The sequence below is a fragment of the Colletotrichum lupini genome, chromosome 4 (assembly GCF_023278565.1).
Source record: "Colletotrichum lupini chromosome 4, complete sequence".
NCBI lineage: Eukaryota > Fungi > Ascomycota > Sordariomycetes > Glomerellales > Glomerellaceae > Colletotrichum > Colletotrichum lupini.
In genome coordinates this window covers 4,783,210-4,799,887 of record NC_064677.1, presented here as the reverse complement: position 1 = coordinate 4,799,887, position 16,678 = coordinate 4,783,210, and the positions used below count along the sequence as shown (strand labels likewise).

The 16,678-nt window shown below is 53.9% G+C and overlaps 5 protein-coding genes across 5 annotated transcripts; 2 read left to right on the top strand and 3 right to left on the bottom strand.

Moving 5' to 3' along the window:
* Positions 1 to 405: 405 nt before the first annotated feature.
* CLUP02_08537 (zinc-binding dehydrogenase) lies at positions 406 to 1,747 on the top strand (the record flags this gene model as incomplete). The annotated part of the gene is made up of 2 exons (XM_049287525.1): positions 406 to 608; positions 676 to 1,747. 2 exons carry the CDS (start codon positions 406 to 408, stop codon positions 1,745 to 1,747), a joined length of 1,275 nt encoding a protein of 424 aa, XP_049144668.1.
* A 4,428-nt stretch (positions 1,748 to 6,175) lies between these two features.
* On the bottom strand, positions 6,176 to 9,817 carry CLUP02_08535 (uncharacterized protein; the record flags this gene model as incomplete). Its single annotated transcript, XM_049287524.1, has 14 exons — positions 6,176 to 6,197; positions 6,391 to 6,698; positions 6,760 to 6,862; positions 6,930 to 6,969; positions 7,071 to 7,113; positions 7,243 to 7,389; positions 7,479 to 7,621; positions 7,702 to 7,788; positions 7,847 to 8,421; positions 8,519 to 8,611; positions 8,665 to 8,792; positions 8,850 to 8,984; positions 9,013 to 9,130; positions 9,216 to 9,817. The coding sequence occupies 14 exons, from the start codon at positions 9,815 to 9,817 to the stop codon at positions 6,176 to 6,178; spliced, it is 2,544 nt and encodes an 847-aa protein (XP_049144667.1).
* A 64-nt stretch (positions 9,818 to 9,881) lies between these two features.
* On the bottom strand, positions 9,882 to 10,450 carry CLUP02_08534 (uncharacterized protein; the record flags this gene model as incomplete). Its single annotated transcript, XM_049287523.1, has 3 exons — positions 9,882 to 9,995; positions 10,072 to 10,200; positions 10,292 to 10,450. The coding sequence occupies 3 exons, from the start codon at positions 10,448 to 10,450 to the stop codon at positions 9,882 to 9,884; spliced, it is 402 nt and encodes a 133-aa protein (XP_049144666.1).
* Positions 10,451 to 10,843: 393 nt separating this feature from the next.
* Positions 10,844 to 11,233, bottom strand: CLUP02_08533 (uncharacterized protein; the record flags this gene model as incomplete). Its single annotated transcript, XM_049287522.1, has 2 exons — positions 10,844 to 11,124; positions 11,212 to 11,233. 2 exons carry the CDS (start codon positions 11,231 to 11,233, stop codon positions 10,844 to 10,846), a joined length of 303 nt encoding a protein of 100 aa, XP_049144665.1.
* Positions 11,234 to 13,346: 2,113 nt separating this feature from the next.
* Positions 13,347 to 13,895, top strand: CLUP02_08532 (uncharacterized protein; the record flags this gene model as incomplete). Its single annotated transcript, XM_049287521.1, has 1 exon — positions 13,347 to 13,895. One exon carries the CDS (start codon positions 13,347 to 13,349, stop codon positions 13,893 to 13,895), a length of 549 nt encoding a protein of 182 aa, XP_049144664.1.
* Between the last annotated feature and the right edge of the window lie 2,783 nt (positions 13,896 to 16,678).

Genomic DNA, 16,678 nt, shown 5'->3' with positions numbered 1-16,678 from the left:
TGAATACCCGGAGCCGCCGCCGTTCATGTTTAGATGCCCTGGACGGCGTGCCGCGTCCGTCCCTTTTGCCGGAGCTGTTGTGTGGCGGTGGGAAGCTCGAGCCAATCGCGGAAACGGCGGAGACCACCGCCCCTTTCCTGTGCGGCGTGCGGCGTGCACATCCCAGGGGACGGCGCTAGTGGGCTGATTCGTCCGTCGTAAAGGAAGGAACCTGTGGACGTCATTGTGAGAAGGAGCTCCAGCTACCGGTCGCCCGTTTGCCGAGCCAGAGCCGGGACCTGAAGCTTGGAGCTACAGTTTTTTTTTGTGTCCCACGATTCAACATCACTTTTCCACAACCACCACACTGCGTCATTGGGTCCAATTGCCGACTAACTGTTTACAATTGACACAACCAACACAACAATGGCGGCGAGCTTGCGCACAAATACTGCGACGACGGCGCTTCGGCCGCTGACCTCGGTGCTGCGACCGGCTGCGGGCCGAACGGCGGCGGCGCAGTACCTCCTCCCCCATGTTGCGCGACGATACAAGTCCGGTCCGTACGGGTATACCCAGGCCAAGGCGCTCGTGTTCTCCAAGGAGGGCGAGCCCAGCGACGTTTTGCAGTACGTAGTCCGCCTTATCACCCACCGTCCAAACGAATAGAGACAAAACTGACACTTACGAAAACAGACTACACACACACTCCATCTCCCCCTCGATCCCCTCCTCCGCCGTCCTCCTGCGCGCCCTCGCGGCCCCCATCAACCCGGCCGACATCAACACCATTCAGGGCACGTACGGCGCCAAACCCCCCTTTACGCAACTCATCGGCACGCCCGAACCCTCTGCGATTCCCGGAAACGAGGGCGTCTTCGAGGTCGTGTCCGTGGGATCCAAGGATTCCGGGCTGAGCAAGGGCGACTGGGTGATTCCCAACGCCAGCTCGTTCGGGACGTGGCGCACGCACGCTGTCGCTGAGTCGAAGGATGTGATGAAGGTTAGCAAGGAAGGGTTGACCCCTACGCAGGTTGCGACGGTTAGCGTGAACCCGTGTACGGCGTACCGGATTTTGAGGACGTACGGGCCGGGGGAGATTCGTGCGGGGAGCGATGGGGGCATGAAGGCTCTTGATCCGGGGAGTGGCGGGTGGTTTATTCAGAATGGGGCGAATAGCGGTGTTGGAAGGGCGGCGGTGCAACTGGGTAAGTTGTGGGGGTTGAGGAGTATCAACGTCATTCGGGAAAGGGAGACGCCCGCCGAGACGGAAGCGTTGAAGGAGGAGTTGACGGGGTTGGGCGCCACCGTCGTGGTGACGGAGAAGGAGTTTCTGGCGAGGGAGTGGCGGGATCGGCTTGCGGAGCTGACCCGCGGAGGGAGGGAGCAGGTCGGGCTCGGGTTGAACTGCGTGGGCGGGAAATCGGCGACGGCGGTGGCGAGGAGTTTGGGGGAGAGCGGGACGATGGTTTCGTACGGCGGGATGGCGAGGCAGCCCGTCATGCTGCCTACGGGGTTGTTGATATTCAAGGATATCAGGTTTGTCGGGTTCTGGTTGAGCAAGTGGAACGAGAGGGATCCTACGGGGAGGAAGTTTGCGATTGGGGACGTGTTGGGGATGATCAGGGAGGGCAGGTTTAAAGATGTCCCTGTCGAAGAGGTTCCTTGGAGCTGGGGTACTGAGGAGGGGTTTTTGCAGAGTGCCGTTCAGGGGACGCTTGGTGGGTTTAGGAAGGGCAAGGGGGTTTTTGTTTTTGGGGAGACGTGAGAGGTGTGATGTGTCAACTGCTGAAGGATGAGGTCGTGTTGATAGAGGCGGGTGCGGTGTTGTAGGATATGAGATTGGAGACTGCAGATGCAGCCTGTATGACAAGTGGTCTTCCGTGAGAGGTACGCCATGCGAATAGGTAGCTTGAAATCAGGCGTGGCTTACGACCGGAGACACTCGCTGAAGCCAGCCTTTGACGATCCACGCTCACGGCTCAAAGTCTTGAGTGTCGTTATCATTACCTTGAATCTGGGAGTTGAAATACGTGATGTCACTGGAATGGTGTTTGTGAAAGAGGTATCTGTGCGCGTAGCCATTCTTCGCTCTCGGGTATGTCCGTCATAAGCGTCACCTTGACAGTAGCGAACAAAACAGGTGCTTCCCCTTCAAGTTCGCAGCGACTTGCTGCTACATCGATATCTCTGATGACTTGAACGATTGCTATACCTGAAGAATTCTGCCGAGTGCTGCTTGAGATGTTATGTAATGCGCAGAGTCAACGTTGGGAGGTCTGGTCTTTTAGCATGGTGTGGCTTTTGATATCTAAACGAAAGGTATCATGCTCTTGAGAGGATTGAATCCCACATACGGAACTTGTGCCCCTTGTACGTCGCCCAAATTCTTGAATTATCCATAAGGTATTTGTGATTTCAGCAGTCTTCAGCAGTTCGGAGTCCTCCCGTCTACGATGTTTGCATTTTCTGAGTGGCGGGATGTAGATTTTGTCTTGGACGCCGAGACATAAATAGTACTGCCCAGAGACATGACGAGAATACCCATCGAAGTGATACACTGGATAGAAATTCTTGGTATGCTTTCATTCACGCACTCAAGCCACGGCAGGATATGAGCGGGTTAGGTACATGTTTCACGGGCTTGAGTCTGAACAAATTGCAACTTTTTGACGTAAAGGATCTCCTCTTGCTCTGCGTCTCCTGGATAAGGACGTCGTCGTTGAAGATGGAGGAATAAGACCCACGCGTGTAAGATTCCTTGCGGAGAGTCCCGGGGCATTGAGAAGATATAGCTGCGTCGGTGAAGCAAGTATCGTGTAGATTGTCTCCCTGGAATACACGGATACTCTTCATATCCTAGAGTGGGCAGATGCTAGGTTCCACGCCAGGTCAGATGCCAGATATCCAGAGCTCTTGTATAACACTTGCTGTCCCGTCTAGTTCTGGAGTCAAGCAAGTGTTCTGCCTAACTTTATAGTCATGACGACTATGAGTGGAAGCTTGCAGGTCGAAATCGACAGATCAGCCCCCCGAACAGGCATTAATTCAGTATCAGTGAAATTTATCTCTTTCAAATCACTCGCTCGCTTAAGCGATATCAGACTGAGCAATCCTGAGGATACCATCTTTGACCGAGGCACTCTTCTCTCCCCGTTTCCAGGAATACTACAAGACGCGGGTACCACGAGACTCATTCACTTTGTCCCTCAGCTATGTATCATTATTCATTCAGTCACCCCCTACGATAGAAGTACAACGAACGCACGACACCCGAGAGAAAAGAGACCTTCGAAATTACGACGCGGGCCTAGGGCGACGAGAGGACAGCTGGACATCGAGAAGAGTGCAGAGAGTATACTAGTCGGAGGGACGAAGGCCGAAGAAGCCGCGACGGTGAATGAAACCCAGAGAGAGGCTGAACGTTTTCTATATTCACAATTACGTGCCGCCGCGGAGGACCGTTGAAGACAGGAGCACGACGTGGAAAGCTAAAGAAGAGGATTCGAAAGGCAAGGGCGGTGAACGATCAGAAACGGCCAATGATGATCGCAGATGATTCGATATTATTGCAACATATCGGTTAGATTGTTGTGAGCTACATGAAAGCAGGACGTTGCTGTATCTTAGGTCGTCGTCAATTCTTGATCATTAATTACTGTTTCGGAAGAATTGGCGTATAGGCAGCTCTGTTCGCAATAGTCGGGGGGTCATATTGAAGTCACGTCTTTCATTTGGCAACCTCTGGACTTCTGACGTCGGCATCACGTAGTATGTGAGGTCCATCGTACCGAGAGTGTCAACTGCGACCGCAGCCGCCGGGATGCTGTATCCAAGCTCACAAGACTCTCACACTTCTGCGAACCAGCGTCCTCTCTCACGCTGGCATCCAACCTTATACTGTAATGGACTGCCCCTCTGAAGAGTGCTGGCCACGGAAGACAGTCATTAACACGAAAACGCCGGGTTATGATGACCGGCGAGAATGGCGGTCTTCGACCGCACGAATCCAGCAAGCTGCATATCTAGCAGCTCAGTAGAGAGCTCATTCCTTGCCCTCGTGATCGTGGAAACAAGAACATTTACGGCAACATGATAGCTATGTTGCCCTGGTCAACCTGCAACTAGAGGAACTTCATCACAGGCATGGTGTCCAAGTATAATCCTTTGCAACTCGGCCGTCCTCAAGGCTCAGATAGTGTCCGAGTCGATGAACAGGACTTTAGAGCTCCAACACCAAGTACCGGTTCTCACGATGTATACTCTGGCAAATCTACTTCATTTCCTCGGAAGCAAGCTAGCAACTCGTTTTCATGTCTATAGGCTTTTGCCGAATTCTTCAACCTCTCTATTCTTTCTCGTCTCAACCCAATCCATGGGCCACTGCAACTCGCATCTCGCAAACAACCGCCGTATTCACCTCCCAAAAACCCAGACGCGTCTCTCGACCCTGCCAGGGACCCTGCCAAACGCGTCGCTTCGCCCCGCCCAAAGAACCACGAACCGCGTCGTCCCCCGTGTCATCGTCACCTCACCGCCGACCAGGCCTCAACCTCGCCCCAAGAATGGCCCCAGGACCCCTTTTTCCCATGTCTCCTTTGACTCTCCAAAGCCCCCAAGTAAACTTCCTGCCCAGTGCCCACCTTATAATTCCCTCCCACCTCCCTGCCGCCTCTTCCCAATCCTTCCCCCCCGACTCCCGGGTCCCTGTTCACTTGTGTTTCTCCAACTCGAGCTCTCTCCTTTCTCCAGCGCGGGTCTTCCACCGCTTCGTACGGCGGCATGGAGGGACATGTTCCCTCCAGTCCTTCCATTGACGTAGAGTAGCATCGACACACATCGAGGTGTCATTGTCAACCGCGTGCGCCGCCCTCTCCACGCCGAAGAGGTCGCAGTCCTGGTTACCCGAACCGGGACTGTTCCACACAAATGGCTTTCTGCCCATCAAGGGTTTCAATAGCGCTCCCTCTGCTATAGGTACCTACATCCTATAGCTATAGGCTTGCCTCGAGTCTTCTCGAATAAGGTACCACTGGGTATTTACGAGGACCCAAGCCCGTTTCCACTTCCAATGGGCCCTTTCACAAGATTTGGTGCCGGGTCATTCCCCAACGGGTCCAACGGCGGGACGCTTCTCGAACACCCAGGTCCCGGCGGCAGGTATGATAAAATAGCTTTATCCCGGAGACTTGCTTCATCGAGACAGCAGTCGGGGATACTGGTGCATTCGTAGAGGATCAGGGGAAAAAAAGGCGCCCCCACGTGGAGATTGGAGAAAGAGAGAGTGAGGAGGAGTGCCCAGGCTGTGCCAGGTTAACGGCAGCTTTTTTGCTTGCTTGCCTTAAACCTTGCACCATGCTTTGGAGACCTCAATCCAGAACCGGCATGGATATCCATGCCAAGGGAAAAATACCACCCCAAATATTATTCCCTGAACGGCACCGGAGGCGAAACCTTGCGCTCTCCTCTCCTCTCTCTCTTTTGTCTCTCGCGCACCTTGGGACCTGCTCGCATGGCCTCTAAATATAGTGGAATGATGCCTGTCGCCGATACCACTGCATGATGCAGGGGGAAGTTGCGAAGGGGAAGTATCCACGGGTTTGCTTTCCAATCTTTCAAAGACTCACCCTTTCTAAACCTCATTCGGTAGGAAAGCAAACGTGTCAGGGGGGGGGGGGGGGGCCTGGAGCCTGCTGGTGCTCTTCAACGGCGGAGAATGGCGGCGGGTTTGAGTGGTTGAGTTCCATCCAACCGGCTGGTGGGATCTTGTATGGCCGGGGTGGTCTGGCCAGGAAGTTGGACGCGATGTCTTTGGACTGTCACTGCTACGCGCCTCCCCTGCTCAGATTGTGGATAACGTCAAGTTGAGGTCACGGAACATACCGTTCTGTGGGCATTGGGGCGATATGAGCAGTGCTAGTTGTGCGAGGTAGAGTGAAGCATGTTCAGTGAGGGCTTATCATGTTTGGGCTTTCGTGAACTTGACATTGATTTGGTTCAGCCATGGTGCTGCAGTAGAGGGTCGGTGTGGAACGCCTCGAGGGGCGGTCATATCGTTCGTCTTCGTGGAAGATTCGTGCTCTCATGCCGTGCTACCTACTATTAGTATCAGAGAAGATCCCATGTATGTAGATAAGGCGTCTGCTTCATGCAAATTTCAACTTTCATGTCCATGTCAGTGAATATCTGAGCCGTCTTACATCTCGACACCAGAGTCCCTAGGTGAGGCCAGCCGCAAGAGTAGTCGATAAATGAAACATGGAGACATAGCCTCTTCTTGATGCCGGCCTTCACGTTACCAACTTTACTACTCTCAATTAACGTCTATGTAAGGGCTAATTGCAATGCTCGAGGGTATGCAGCCTCAGTCATGTGATGAATCTTTTCATATCCATCCCAAAAGCTCCAAACGCGTTGGAACCGTGACGAAGCTCGCCACGCGGTAAACACTTCAAGTGAAGCCAGTACATCATCCGTTCCAACAAAACATCTCCATAACCAACTTTACCGCCCGCACTTCGTTGGTGGTTTAAAGACCGGCCTAGACGCCGCGCGGCAGCGCCTTCGGGCGGTGAAGGCGAGTCTTGAGTCGTGATCCAGTGGAGGCGGTGAGTCGGTTCCGTCAAAGTTAACCGCCGCAACGTCCCAAACCCTACCCACCCAAAGAGCTTTTCAGACATGCGAGCATGCTCGCGGAGGCTGGCGTGGGTATCCGTATGCTTGCCAACATGGCATCGCATGAACGATTAGGAAAACGGGGGACGGGACCCATCTGGCCACGTCCCTTCCGAGCTCCCGCGCGACGTTCAAAATAAGAAAGCAAATGGACCAAAACACTCCGCAAACAGTCGAATTGTCTCGGACGGCCGTTATGGACTTTTCCCTGAGGCGAGTTGCCACTCCGCCAACGTCCGTATCGTGTCATGTGAAGGATTACACGCATGTGGCACCCGTAGGATATCGGTGAATGTCTGGAATATCTCATGGAGGCTGTCTCGCAGACAGAGTGTTGACCGGGACATATGCAAGATCCTCGTGATATTTGCCATAGTTTCAGGGCGCCGACGTAGTCGTTGCGAGGGTATACTTACTAGCAACAGAGGAGCACCTATACATCATATTCAAGGCGCCATACTGCCTCCCGTTCACTCACCACATTTGAGGCTGGTTTTATGACATAGGGCCAGTTGCGTTTGCTTCCCAAAATTTTATCATATTTCATTATATATGAGGTCTATCGAATTCCATTTCCAAGTTGTCAACCGGTATTTTTCGGAATGAAAACGTCTGGAGCTTGACAGGCTCGCCCTGAGTGATAGGCTGGCTACTATGAGCGGCCGAGACAGTTATTTCTGGGCGATCTTTGGAGATATCGTGCTGTGCCAGCTTGGCGGAGTCGATTGACAAGCACTTTGGCGGATATTCACACAAATCGTTTATTAACCATGCACCACGTGTTCGTCAGGGTCAAAAGAGCGCGCACGAATTCATGTTTAGACATTGTTCCTCAAGAAAATACTTGCCGTCACGAAGACCTCGCTGTATCCAGGCAGTCGGGCAATATAAAATGGTGGTGGCTGAAGACGAAAGGTCACGAGGCGTTGTGAAGACATGTCCTGATACGCCTTTTCTTTCGAGACGACTATGCGTAACAGCCCGATATACGATGGTTAGTCGAATGCTGTCCGAGTCTGTGGATCTAGAGCGCAGAAGCAACTTGACGTGAAGTCAAATTTGAGTCGAGTACATGGCTCAAATGGTTTGACAAACGTGACGTCGAACGAATGTCGTCAATTTTCAGGGTTGGCTCTAGAGTCTGGGAGCGGCGTGGCTTGCAAGGATTTGCGCGACCAATTCATGGAGGGACGAATGGCTCGGTACGAGGACTGCAGTCGTCTTGTGAATGGCTGCAAAGAGACACAGGGGGGAGGGAGGGACAAGGGCAGACAGTCCTGGTTCGTCCCCTCCCCTGATTCCTGCGGTCCTCCACCTCCCTGGCCGTGCAGCGCAGCCTGGTGCCGACAAGTCTTGTGGTGCCTGCAATGCGTGCGCACTGACATGCTGCACATCTCGAAGTTTCCGAATGTGCAGAAGGTCCACTGGGACGAAATGAGATTTAGAAGGACCATGAAAAGCCCGGTCTTCCTTTGCCGATAAAAGGCTCCACTTAGGGCCCCATCATATCCTGGCACACGCGTCAAGCGGCACAAATCCTGTCCAGTGAGTTGGAGACGATATGGAGAGGTCGAGCTGGCCGACAGCATCGCCACGAGCTGCTCCGCACCGTTGAGCCGAAGCGTGACGATACCGGAAGAGGCAATAGTTGCTAGCCGGGCTGGCCGCCGTTTTGTGGCGTTGACTGGTGGAACTCCCGCTGGGCTGGCAACTAACGTGGCAGGAATGGCGTTGCAGAAAAACGTTGTGGCCGTTGACAGCTTTTGTCTATGATTATGAAGGGAATATCCATGTTTCTGGAATGCGCCAGCGTCGGCGAGGTTATGCTGATAGCATACGGATAGATGGACTTGTCATCGACTACGTGCCGCGTCCAAGGGGGTGCAGTGCCTCTGGCGTGATTGGAGGGGCCGCCGGGCCCTGAGCATTGTTGCGCTTCTGTGGATCTTTGATGGCACTGTGACCTGTGTGGGTAGTAATCCGAACGCCCGCTCGCGACGCTAGTGGTACTCGCTCTTCCTGCAATGTTTCTTGTGACGGCGTTGCCGTGGTATGATGAGCAAGGAAATTGCAATTCCCGAGACGATGAGGGACAGAAGTCCGCTGCCCGACATGTCACCGTCGACATACTGTGTAGACTGCGGTCAGCGTCAGATGCGGTCGCTGGCAGGAATGGATACACAAGTGCCTCGAACGTGGAGATTGACGTTGAAAGAATGTTTAGACGTTGCCAAATGTTGCAGCATACCCGCAAGGCTCGAGTTGGCCCTTGAGATACTGGGATTCCTAGGCCCGTATGCCCTGTGAGCGGGTACGCGACCAGGTAGCTCCTAGAGCTCAGGGTAGCTTAAGAGCCACCAGGGTCATCATCCTCCCCCAGCTTGTCGAGTTGGAGGTCGGTGAGCGTTCCTTCACGTTCTCTAGGCTGGTGGTGACTTCATTCCAAGTGTCTGGCTGAGCCGGGGAGGACATCAAACTTGTCCGCGTCGTAATAACAACCGTATGAGGACCGATACCTAGTCCGTTTAAGCTCAATATTCAGGAAACCCGTTCGCCTTGACAATGTCAAGTGAGACCCGTTTCGCTCAAGCTTCGCGGGGTCTGCCAGGCTTGCCAGGGTTCTCTGGGCTGTCAGCGACGTTGGAGAAGCCGGCCCTGGCCTAGCCTGGTGCTCCCTCTTCACCGTCCAAACGGGTAGCCCATGCCGGACGGCGCCCCTTGGACGCCCACCCGCAGCAGCCACGCCCACTTCCCAGGCGTGCCAGTGCTGCCCACACATTGGCCCGCAACACCCCTGGCCAGTACCAATGGCCCCAGCCCAAGGACGCAGTGGCAAGACCGGTTTCGCGCCACTCGGCTGGGTTGAGAAGACGGCTGGGGCGCGGGTAGGGAGTTCCCTGACCGACTGTTTAGCGACCACCAAGGCGGAGCCCAAGACATTATGTGGCGCTGGATGGAGAGAGACGAAGAAATTGCAGGTCAGGTACGGACGACTGAGCGTTCTTTGTACCGCCAACGACACCCCCACCACAGCGACTTTTGGCAACGTTGGCGGTCCAAAGATGGACTTCATGATGCTAGGAATCGCTTCCACAATCGTGTCTCGGCTGTGGCTGATTGTCGTGTCGAGGCTCTGGTGGACGGCTTGACGGAAGAGTACCATCGTGGTAGCAGGTAATCTTAAGTGTAATTCCACCGTTCCTTCGGTCTAGCTCCGACAAGGACCGCTACGGGTCGTCCCAGAAGGGATGCCAAATTCTCCGACATGACCAGGCAATGTTGATGTCGAAAGCGACAATCACAATAGGGTTGAGATGTCGAAGACTGCTTGTGCGATATAGCTGTTGAGGATACAAGACACCTACAGCCGGGGGAGCAGGGCTGTTCATCCATGTGTAAAGCCCGGGGTCGAAGGACAGTGTATTGTGTAGGTATATCCGTCTTTGTCTGTGTTTTCGGATCTACACAGTAAGAAGCGTTGGCCGTGAAGCGAATCCCGTCACTAAACGCCTCCAAGTGCGTGCTGTGTAGGTAGGGAGACCGGATCTGAGTGAGGTGTTGCTACTCTATTACGCAGTGTCACGAATGGAAGGAAAGCTACGAACCTAAGGCATCATCTAAGGCTTAGATACCTTACCTTACCTGCCTGACCCTCAGAAGGAAAGGACGCACCTCCCTTCCTCTCTAGGCAGGACATGGGATCTGGAAGGAAGATAGCAACTGTTCTTTCTACCTGAAGAGGAAGTCGCGATTTTGCGACGAGATGGATTGACAGGTGCGCCTTCCATACGACCATGGAACGCACCAGCCTCGTCCTCAGCCACAATGGGGCCTCCTTGTCTTTCACCCTGTCACCCCCGCCCAACTTCCAACTTCAAGTACCAAAAATCAAGCACGCCAGCGCCGCAGCCATGCCATAAGATTCCCGTCGAATACATTCCAGGACAACCGGATGACATTGAGTCAAATGTCAAGGCCTGAGTGGATGGACCTTTGACAAACATTGAGCACGCAGGGACGTTGTCTGCATGCATATGCACCCTCCATACGAGCGCACCCTACTCATAGTCTCATACACTAACTCGGTAGTATTCACATCCCCACCCATTTCCACCAGCCCGCACATCGTCTGTATCTTGCCTGCTGCATCTGGTCTTCGCAGTTCGTCCTTTCCGCTAAACTTCGATCGTCACATCACACTATATTCGACGAAGCCCGATGGAGGTTGGGACGAGTCGACAAACTCGCCTCTGGCATTGAGAAACCAAAACAGCCATGCATATGGGGGCTGGAGGCGCTGTTGGGAAAAAGCAAGCAGACGGTTAGCCAGAGCCACAAGATTGAGCTCGGTTGCAACAAACCACCAATAACGTGTCGAGCCTGGCGAGGACCCAGCTCCGATTGTGTTTGACGTTGGGCTTCCGCCATCGTCTTCAGAGGTGACGCCCGTCCCTTTCGCTTTCGCTCCCTCTTCGGGCCCCGTCAGGATTCAGGTTTCCATAGAGGAATACCCGGGAGACTTCCGCGGCGCGGCATCCGTCCGAACTTCCAACTCACTGCCATCGCACTCTTGGTCCATCTTCTACAAGTTATATGGGATACGAAGAGCGTCCAACTAAAGATTTGCACAATTTTTGATGTCAAGAAACGAGATTTTGTCCTCCGCATTCTTTCGCATTGTATCAGACGCCGTGCTGAAGAGAGCACAATACGGGAGCTTATAAATAGACCCTGCTGTTGAGGAACAAAAGGACGCCAGACTTTGGGCTGGGTAGGATGATTCAAATCCCAGCGTTCGAGGCACAAAAATAGGTGCACTGGACTGACTGCCCATCTCTTGATGCAGATGCAACCATCAAACGCAGACAGACCAGTTACGAGAAGCTACGTACCTCGACGTTGGTGGGTGGCACAGGAGGGAAATGGAGGAATTTGCACAACCAGCCAAACCAATCGCGACCGACCCGACGCAACTCAGTAGAGTCTATCCCAAGTTGGGACAGTGTGTCTTTGTTGCCGGCATCACATTCTGTCGCCTCGAGGAGTATCGACATTCATTCACCAGCCACTTCCAGGAAGCCCTGTTTCTTCAGGAAGCCTTCGCCTACGGCAAACACATGAGGCATCTCATTTTTCAACCCTAGTGCGAGACAGAGAGAAAACCCCGATACCGAGGGGATGACGGTTACGCGCTCAAGCAATGTGGCTGGAACAAAGTCGATCTCCGGCCTTTCTATGTACCCCGTACACCGCCGTCGCCGCCGCCGCCGCCGCCGCAACAGAGTTTCTGGCACATTAATATGCGTACATCGGTCACAAGCTCCCATCAGCATTAGCGATTGATCAGACTGGGAGGCCGCAGGCGGCATTACGTACGTCCAATTTAAACGTCGGCCTGGCGTCGAACCGTCTGAAGCCAGACTGATTTCGCCATGACCGAGAAGGAAGAATAGTCAACGATGCACCCCGTATGCGTGGGTAACGAAAGAACCTTTACCCGAAGTGCAACGTTTCCCGCACCCAACGACTCGCCCACAGCTTCTCGAACCTAGCTATGCCCCAATTGAGAGCGTGGCCGATATGAATGAGCGACCCAATACTGGGCTACCAAATTTCACTAATATCGAAGCGGAAACGCTTGGCAACACTGACAGAGACTGTGCGTCTTCCTGGCCCGATGGTTTTCACGGACATTTCGAAGTCCGCCCCCAAACTTCTCAGCCTGTCACTGGCGCCGCCCACTCCCGTATTCATACGTAGTATACTGCCGTGGCCGATCGCTTATTGGGTTTCCGCCGCGTGTCGGTAGAAGGCTTCGCCTCAACGCTTATTGGTCCAGCGTCACCGCCTCCAGGACTTTGCAGCAGGTTTCCTTCATCCAACGCTAGTTTGGTAAGTGCCCAATATGCCACGGGGCGTGCTGAGGTGCCCTCTCGCCGGTACCTATGGTTTTGTGAAGCTGCAATTAGGTTTGCCGTACTTGCTGGACTATCTTTATTAGCAAAGACTTATTCTAGCAGCATCTCGCAGTGACGTTCTCTAGTAGACCTACTTGGAGGATCGAGTTTTCAAGAAGCTGTCCGGATGACACTAGCAGCCAGTTGCGCGGCGCGGCGAATTCCGTCGCCATTGCGACGCTAGTTTTTCGCTTTAGAACATGCTCTGGTCCTCGAGTGGGCCATCTCTGCTGCAATCAGTCAGAACTCGATTCATTGATCAGCAGTAAAAAGACGAGCTGTTTGCTACCCAAGCACTCAAGCAAGCCAAGGTTCGAAAGGTAATTGTCTTGGGCGGCGTTCCCAAGTTGCAGCACGCTATGTTAGCTGGCCCCGCTATCTCCTGTCAGTTTTCGAACCGGCTCACGAACCGTTGGGCCTGCAGACAAACCCAGTCCCTGTATCCGTTCCCGTACCTGGCGCGCCTGGATACTCCAAGACTTTGAACCACCAAGTGGGCCAGAACACAAACCGGCTTAAAGGGGCATTTGGCGCGTCCCGTCACCCCCCTACCATGCCCATAGATAGCAAATCTTTGCACGGGATATCTGCACCATTTCGGAGCAAATTTACTACCAAGAGACATTATCCTCGCATCGAGTAACCTGTATGGATAGGCTGTAGCTCCATGCGAAAACCGACACCATGAGCTAGTGCGCTTGTTCGTGTTAGGAACTTGCCTAGACACGGCACAGCATGGCGGGCCGGTTGGCTAGGATTCAAGCCCGAGGCAATGCAGAAGCTATCCTCACTGCGGCTGGGGTCTCTCTCCTCCAGGACCATGGGACAGCTGCCGCCGGGTACCCTGACACCCTGAGAATCAGGCCAACGGGCATGGGATGGATGGTGGGATGGTGCCGTTCAGACCCGGTCAACGCGGTGAACATCTATGTACTGTACAAGCCCCCGCCCTGGCTTGCCAGCCTGGGTTCCCGACTGGCGCGCCTGCCAGGGCATGGAGGCTACCTTTGGCCACTGGTGATGGGCTTTTGGAAGCCCAAGTGCCACTGTGCCTGGAAAACGCGGGCTGCAGCCACTCTCAAGATCAGCATCCCAAGAGCAAGGGACTTCATGTCCAGGCTGCGACAGGGAACAGCAGGGATCACGACACCCTTTGACATTCCCTTGCCATCCTCCATACTCTTCTGCAGTCTGAAGTCTGCACCACTGCCCTTGGCCCTTGTCCCAAGTTTGGCTCCTGGCCTGTCGTCTCCCCAGGTCGCAGGTGCTCCCGCACACGCTTGATTACGCCCCCGTGGTGTGCTCCATCCTATTCCACCTTGGCCCAGGAACCAACTCGACGGTGCCGTTATCCTTGCCTCCCGCATTGCATCGCACCGCCGAGAACCGTCAACCGTTGCAAGCCTGAAGACATGGAGAACCAGCAGAGTGGCTCAGATATGGTTATGGGCAGGTCAGAATATCTGCTCAAAGGGAAGAAGACATTGGATCACATTCGCAGCAATCAAATGGGCTTCAGGCAACTGTGCGCATTCACACATTTCGATCATGTCATGGTGCAAGGCTCTCCCTCGGCTTTGGCGACCTCTATTGGCGGTATCTCGGGGAAAAGAGATACATATCCAGTTGCGATGGCAGTGTTACTGCCACACCAGCCACTTTGGCTAGGGGCGCATGGAGCAAACAGAAGTGACTGTAAGATACACCATAACGTTGACAAATTCATTTGCGCTGCACCCTCAGAACATGGGAAAATCGTCATCGTGCCTCAAGCCTGTCGAAAAGAAAAGGGAGTTGGATGTGCAGGCGCAAACATTAGCTGTGCCTCTACCAGAGCTGAGTACTTTGCGTCATAGAGCGGAAGACACGGCCGGATGCTCCATGGCAACGTTGAAATGCGACAAAGTGCGAATGAGACGTAGGTGCTTCGGCCAGTACCTTATGAAGCAATGACATGAAGTTCAAAGATGTGAGGTCGAAGACAACCCTGGCAGCCTTAGCTCTGGCAACCTTGTGCGTCCATGTTCGCAACCCCCCGCTTGGCAACAGCATCTCCACGTGCTTGGGGCATGGTCCAGTTCCATCGTGACTTCTTAATCCTGGCAGCCTTGAGGTGAGCAACCACCCACGATCGTGTGTGCCCGCAGCTCGTAGGTAGCCCAGTACTCCGTACACACAGGAAGGCAAGGTCAGGTATGGATGTACCTTCCCACGCTTCCTTCCCTTCCAGGTTGCCTGGTGTTGCCCTATGGAGAGCATCCCCTACTTCCTACCTACTCTTGTAAGGTACTGAATAGGTAGGTAGCTTCCGCCTCCAGGCTCCTGGCTCGTGAGATGCATCGTCCTGCCTTGCCTCCCGTTGCCTGCCTTTACCATCGCGCCTCTGCTTCCCTGCCCTGTCTTCCCGCTGACCCCCGTCCCTTTCCCTGCACGACAACCTTATAACGATTAGTCTGACCAACGTCACTCCAACTTCAATGTCAATCTCGAACTCAACGACGCCATCGTCATCATCATCACTATCACCAGCGGCATCACTATCACCATCATCGCCATCATCGCCATCACCACCGCCGACGCCAGCAGTTTATTGCTCCCGCATGTCAACACGTGGCAGCGGTAGCCGTTCTCTTGCGACGCTGTCTTCACCACCTTGACGGCATCGCGAGAATCCGGTCTCCTTGTCTTGTTAGCGAGGCTATCCTCAAACACTATGGCAGCACCAACAAGTCGCCGTCTAAACTTTGTTCGCCCCGGCCGACAGTTCGAGCTCGTCATAGTCTCGTCGCATATCTGTCTTCTCACACCAGTACAACACACAACAACAACAAGCAAGACATATCCCTGGACTGACTTGGCCTGCACTCTTCTTCTTCCTCTCCTTCTAGACGAGTCGAGACGAAACGGAAAGAAGGACGACCCGACGAGCCACTTCTGCTACTGAAACATAGCTTGTTGGTCTCCAGACTAGGTCTCCAGGTGACCTCGACCCGATTTCTCCACACACCATTCCCCAGTGTGAGTCGTGCTGTTTCTCGCCCAAGTTACAGCTCCAGACGGCGCCATGGCGTCCCCTCCCACACTTCAGATTCTACCGTGGCCCCGTTCCGTTACCTATCTAAGTAGTCTCGTTCTCTAGAACTCGTCTACCCTGATGCTTGTCATGAGCCATCTCACGCCACTCACGCAATATTCTCGAGACGTTCCGTCTGCTTCGCTAGCCGCCCGTCTTTGATGTTGCGCAATATGCGCTGGCAGATCGATGTGGGCGGGCCCTAGCGAAATGTGGCATGTCAACGACGAAGCGGACTGGAGGAGCGCACGCCAAAATCGCGCCTTTTCTGACCGATGTCACCCCTCCGCTACTTCGCGATTCATCCAACATGGAACAATGCTCCCCCCTCAGCTTGCGTCTTTTCCTCCAGCCACTAGGTATTGTATACTACTGTCCTGGAATTGTCCAAATCCAGCGGACATCCCCGTTGCACCTGTCCACCTCTCGCAAGTTATTTTGGGAAGGTCAATACGATGCTGATTATGACAATCGTGCAGCAGGCAAGAGATCAAACCCAAGACTCCCACCATTATCCCTGCGCGCTTTGTGTCGCCTACTCAAGATTCTACAGCAATTCATCCCATCCAATTTGCCGGTCACATTCTCGAACACTAGCTGTCCAACGTCTGCGCGGCCTGCAACCAGGGAGGTCCCCAGCTATCTAGTGTAATGGCGAATAGACCCTCAGGGGGGGAAGAGAGACCGCGCACACAACTACACACCTCTGTGGCTGTGCAGTGTGACTGCGACCTGAGAACCCAAGAGTCCGGGCCGCCTCGCAGATATAGCAACAAGATCAGACAAGACATTGCCACAAACGCGGCAGATGAATGCAGAATATTGCACACAGCGCGTATTGCATCCAATCAGCCGTGAAAAAAGCGGCGCCTTTTTTGCATCGTACTTGATGCATAATTGAACTTGACCCTGTGACACCAAGCATTCTGGACAGTCACCGGAGGAGCATTTCAAGCCAGTCGCTCTATTGGTCTTTGGGAGCTACTTACGTTCC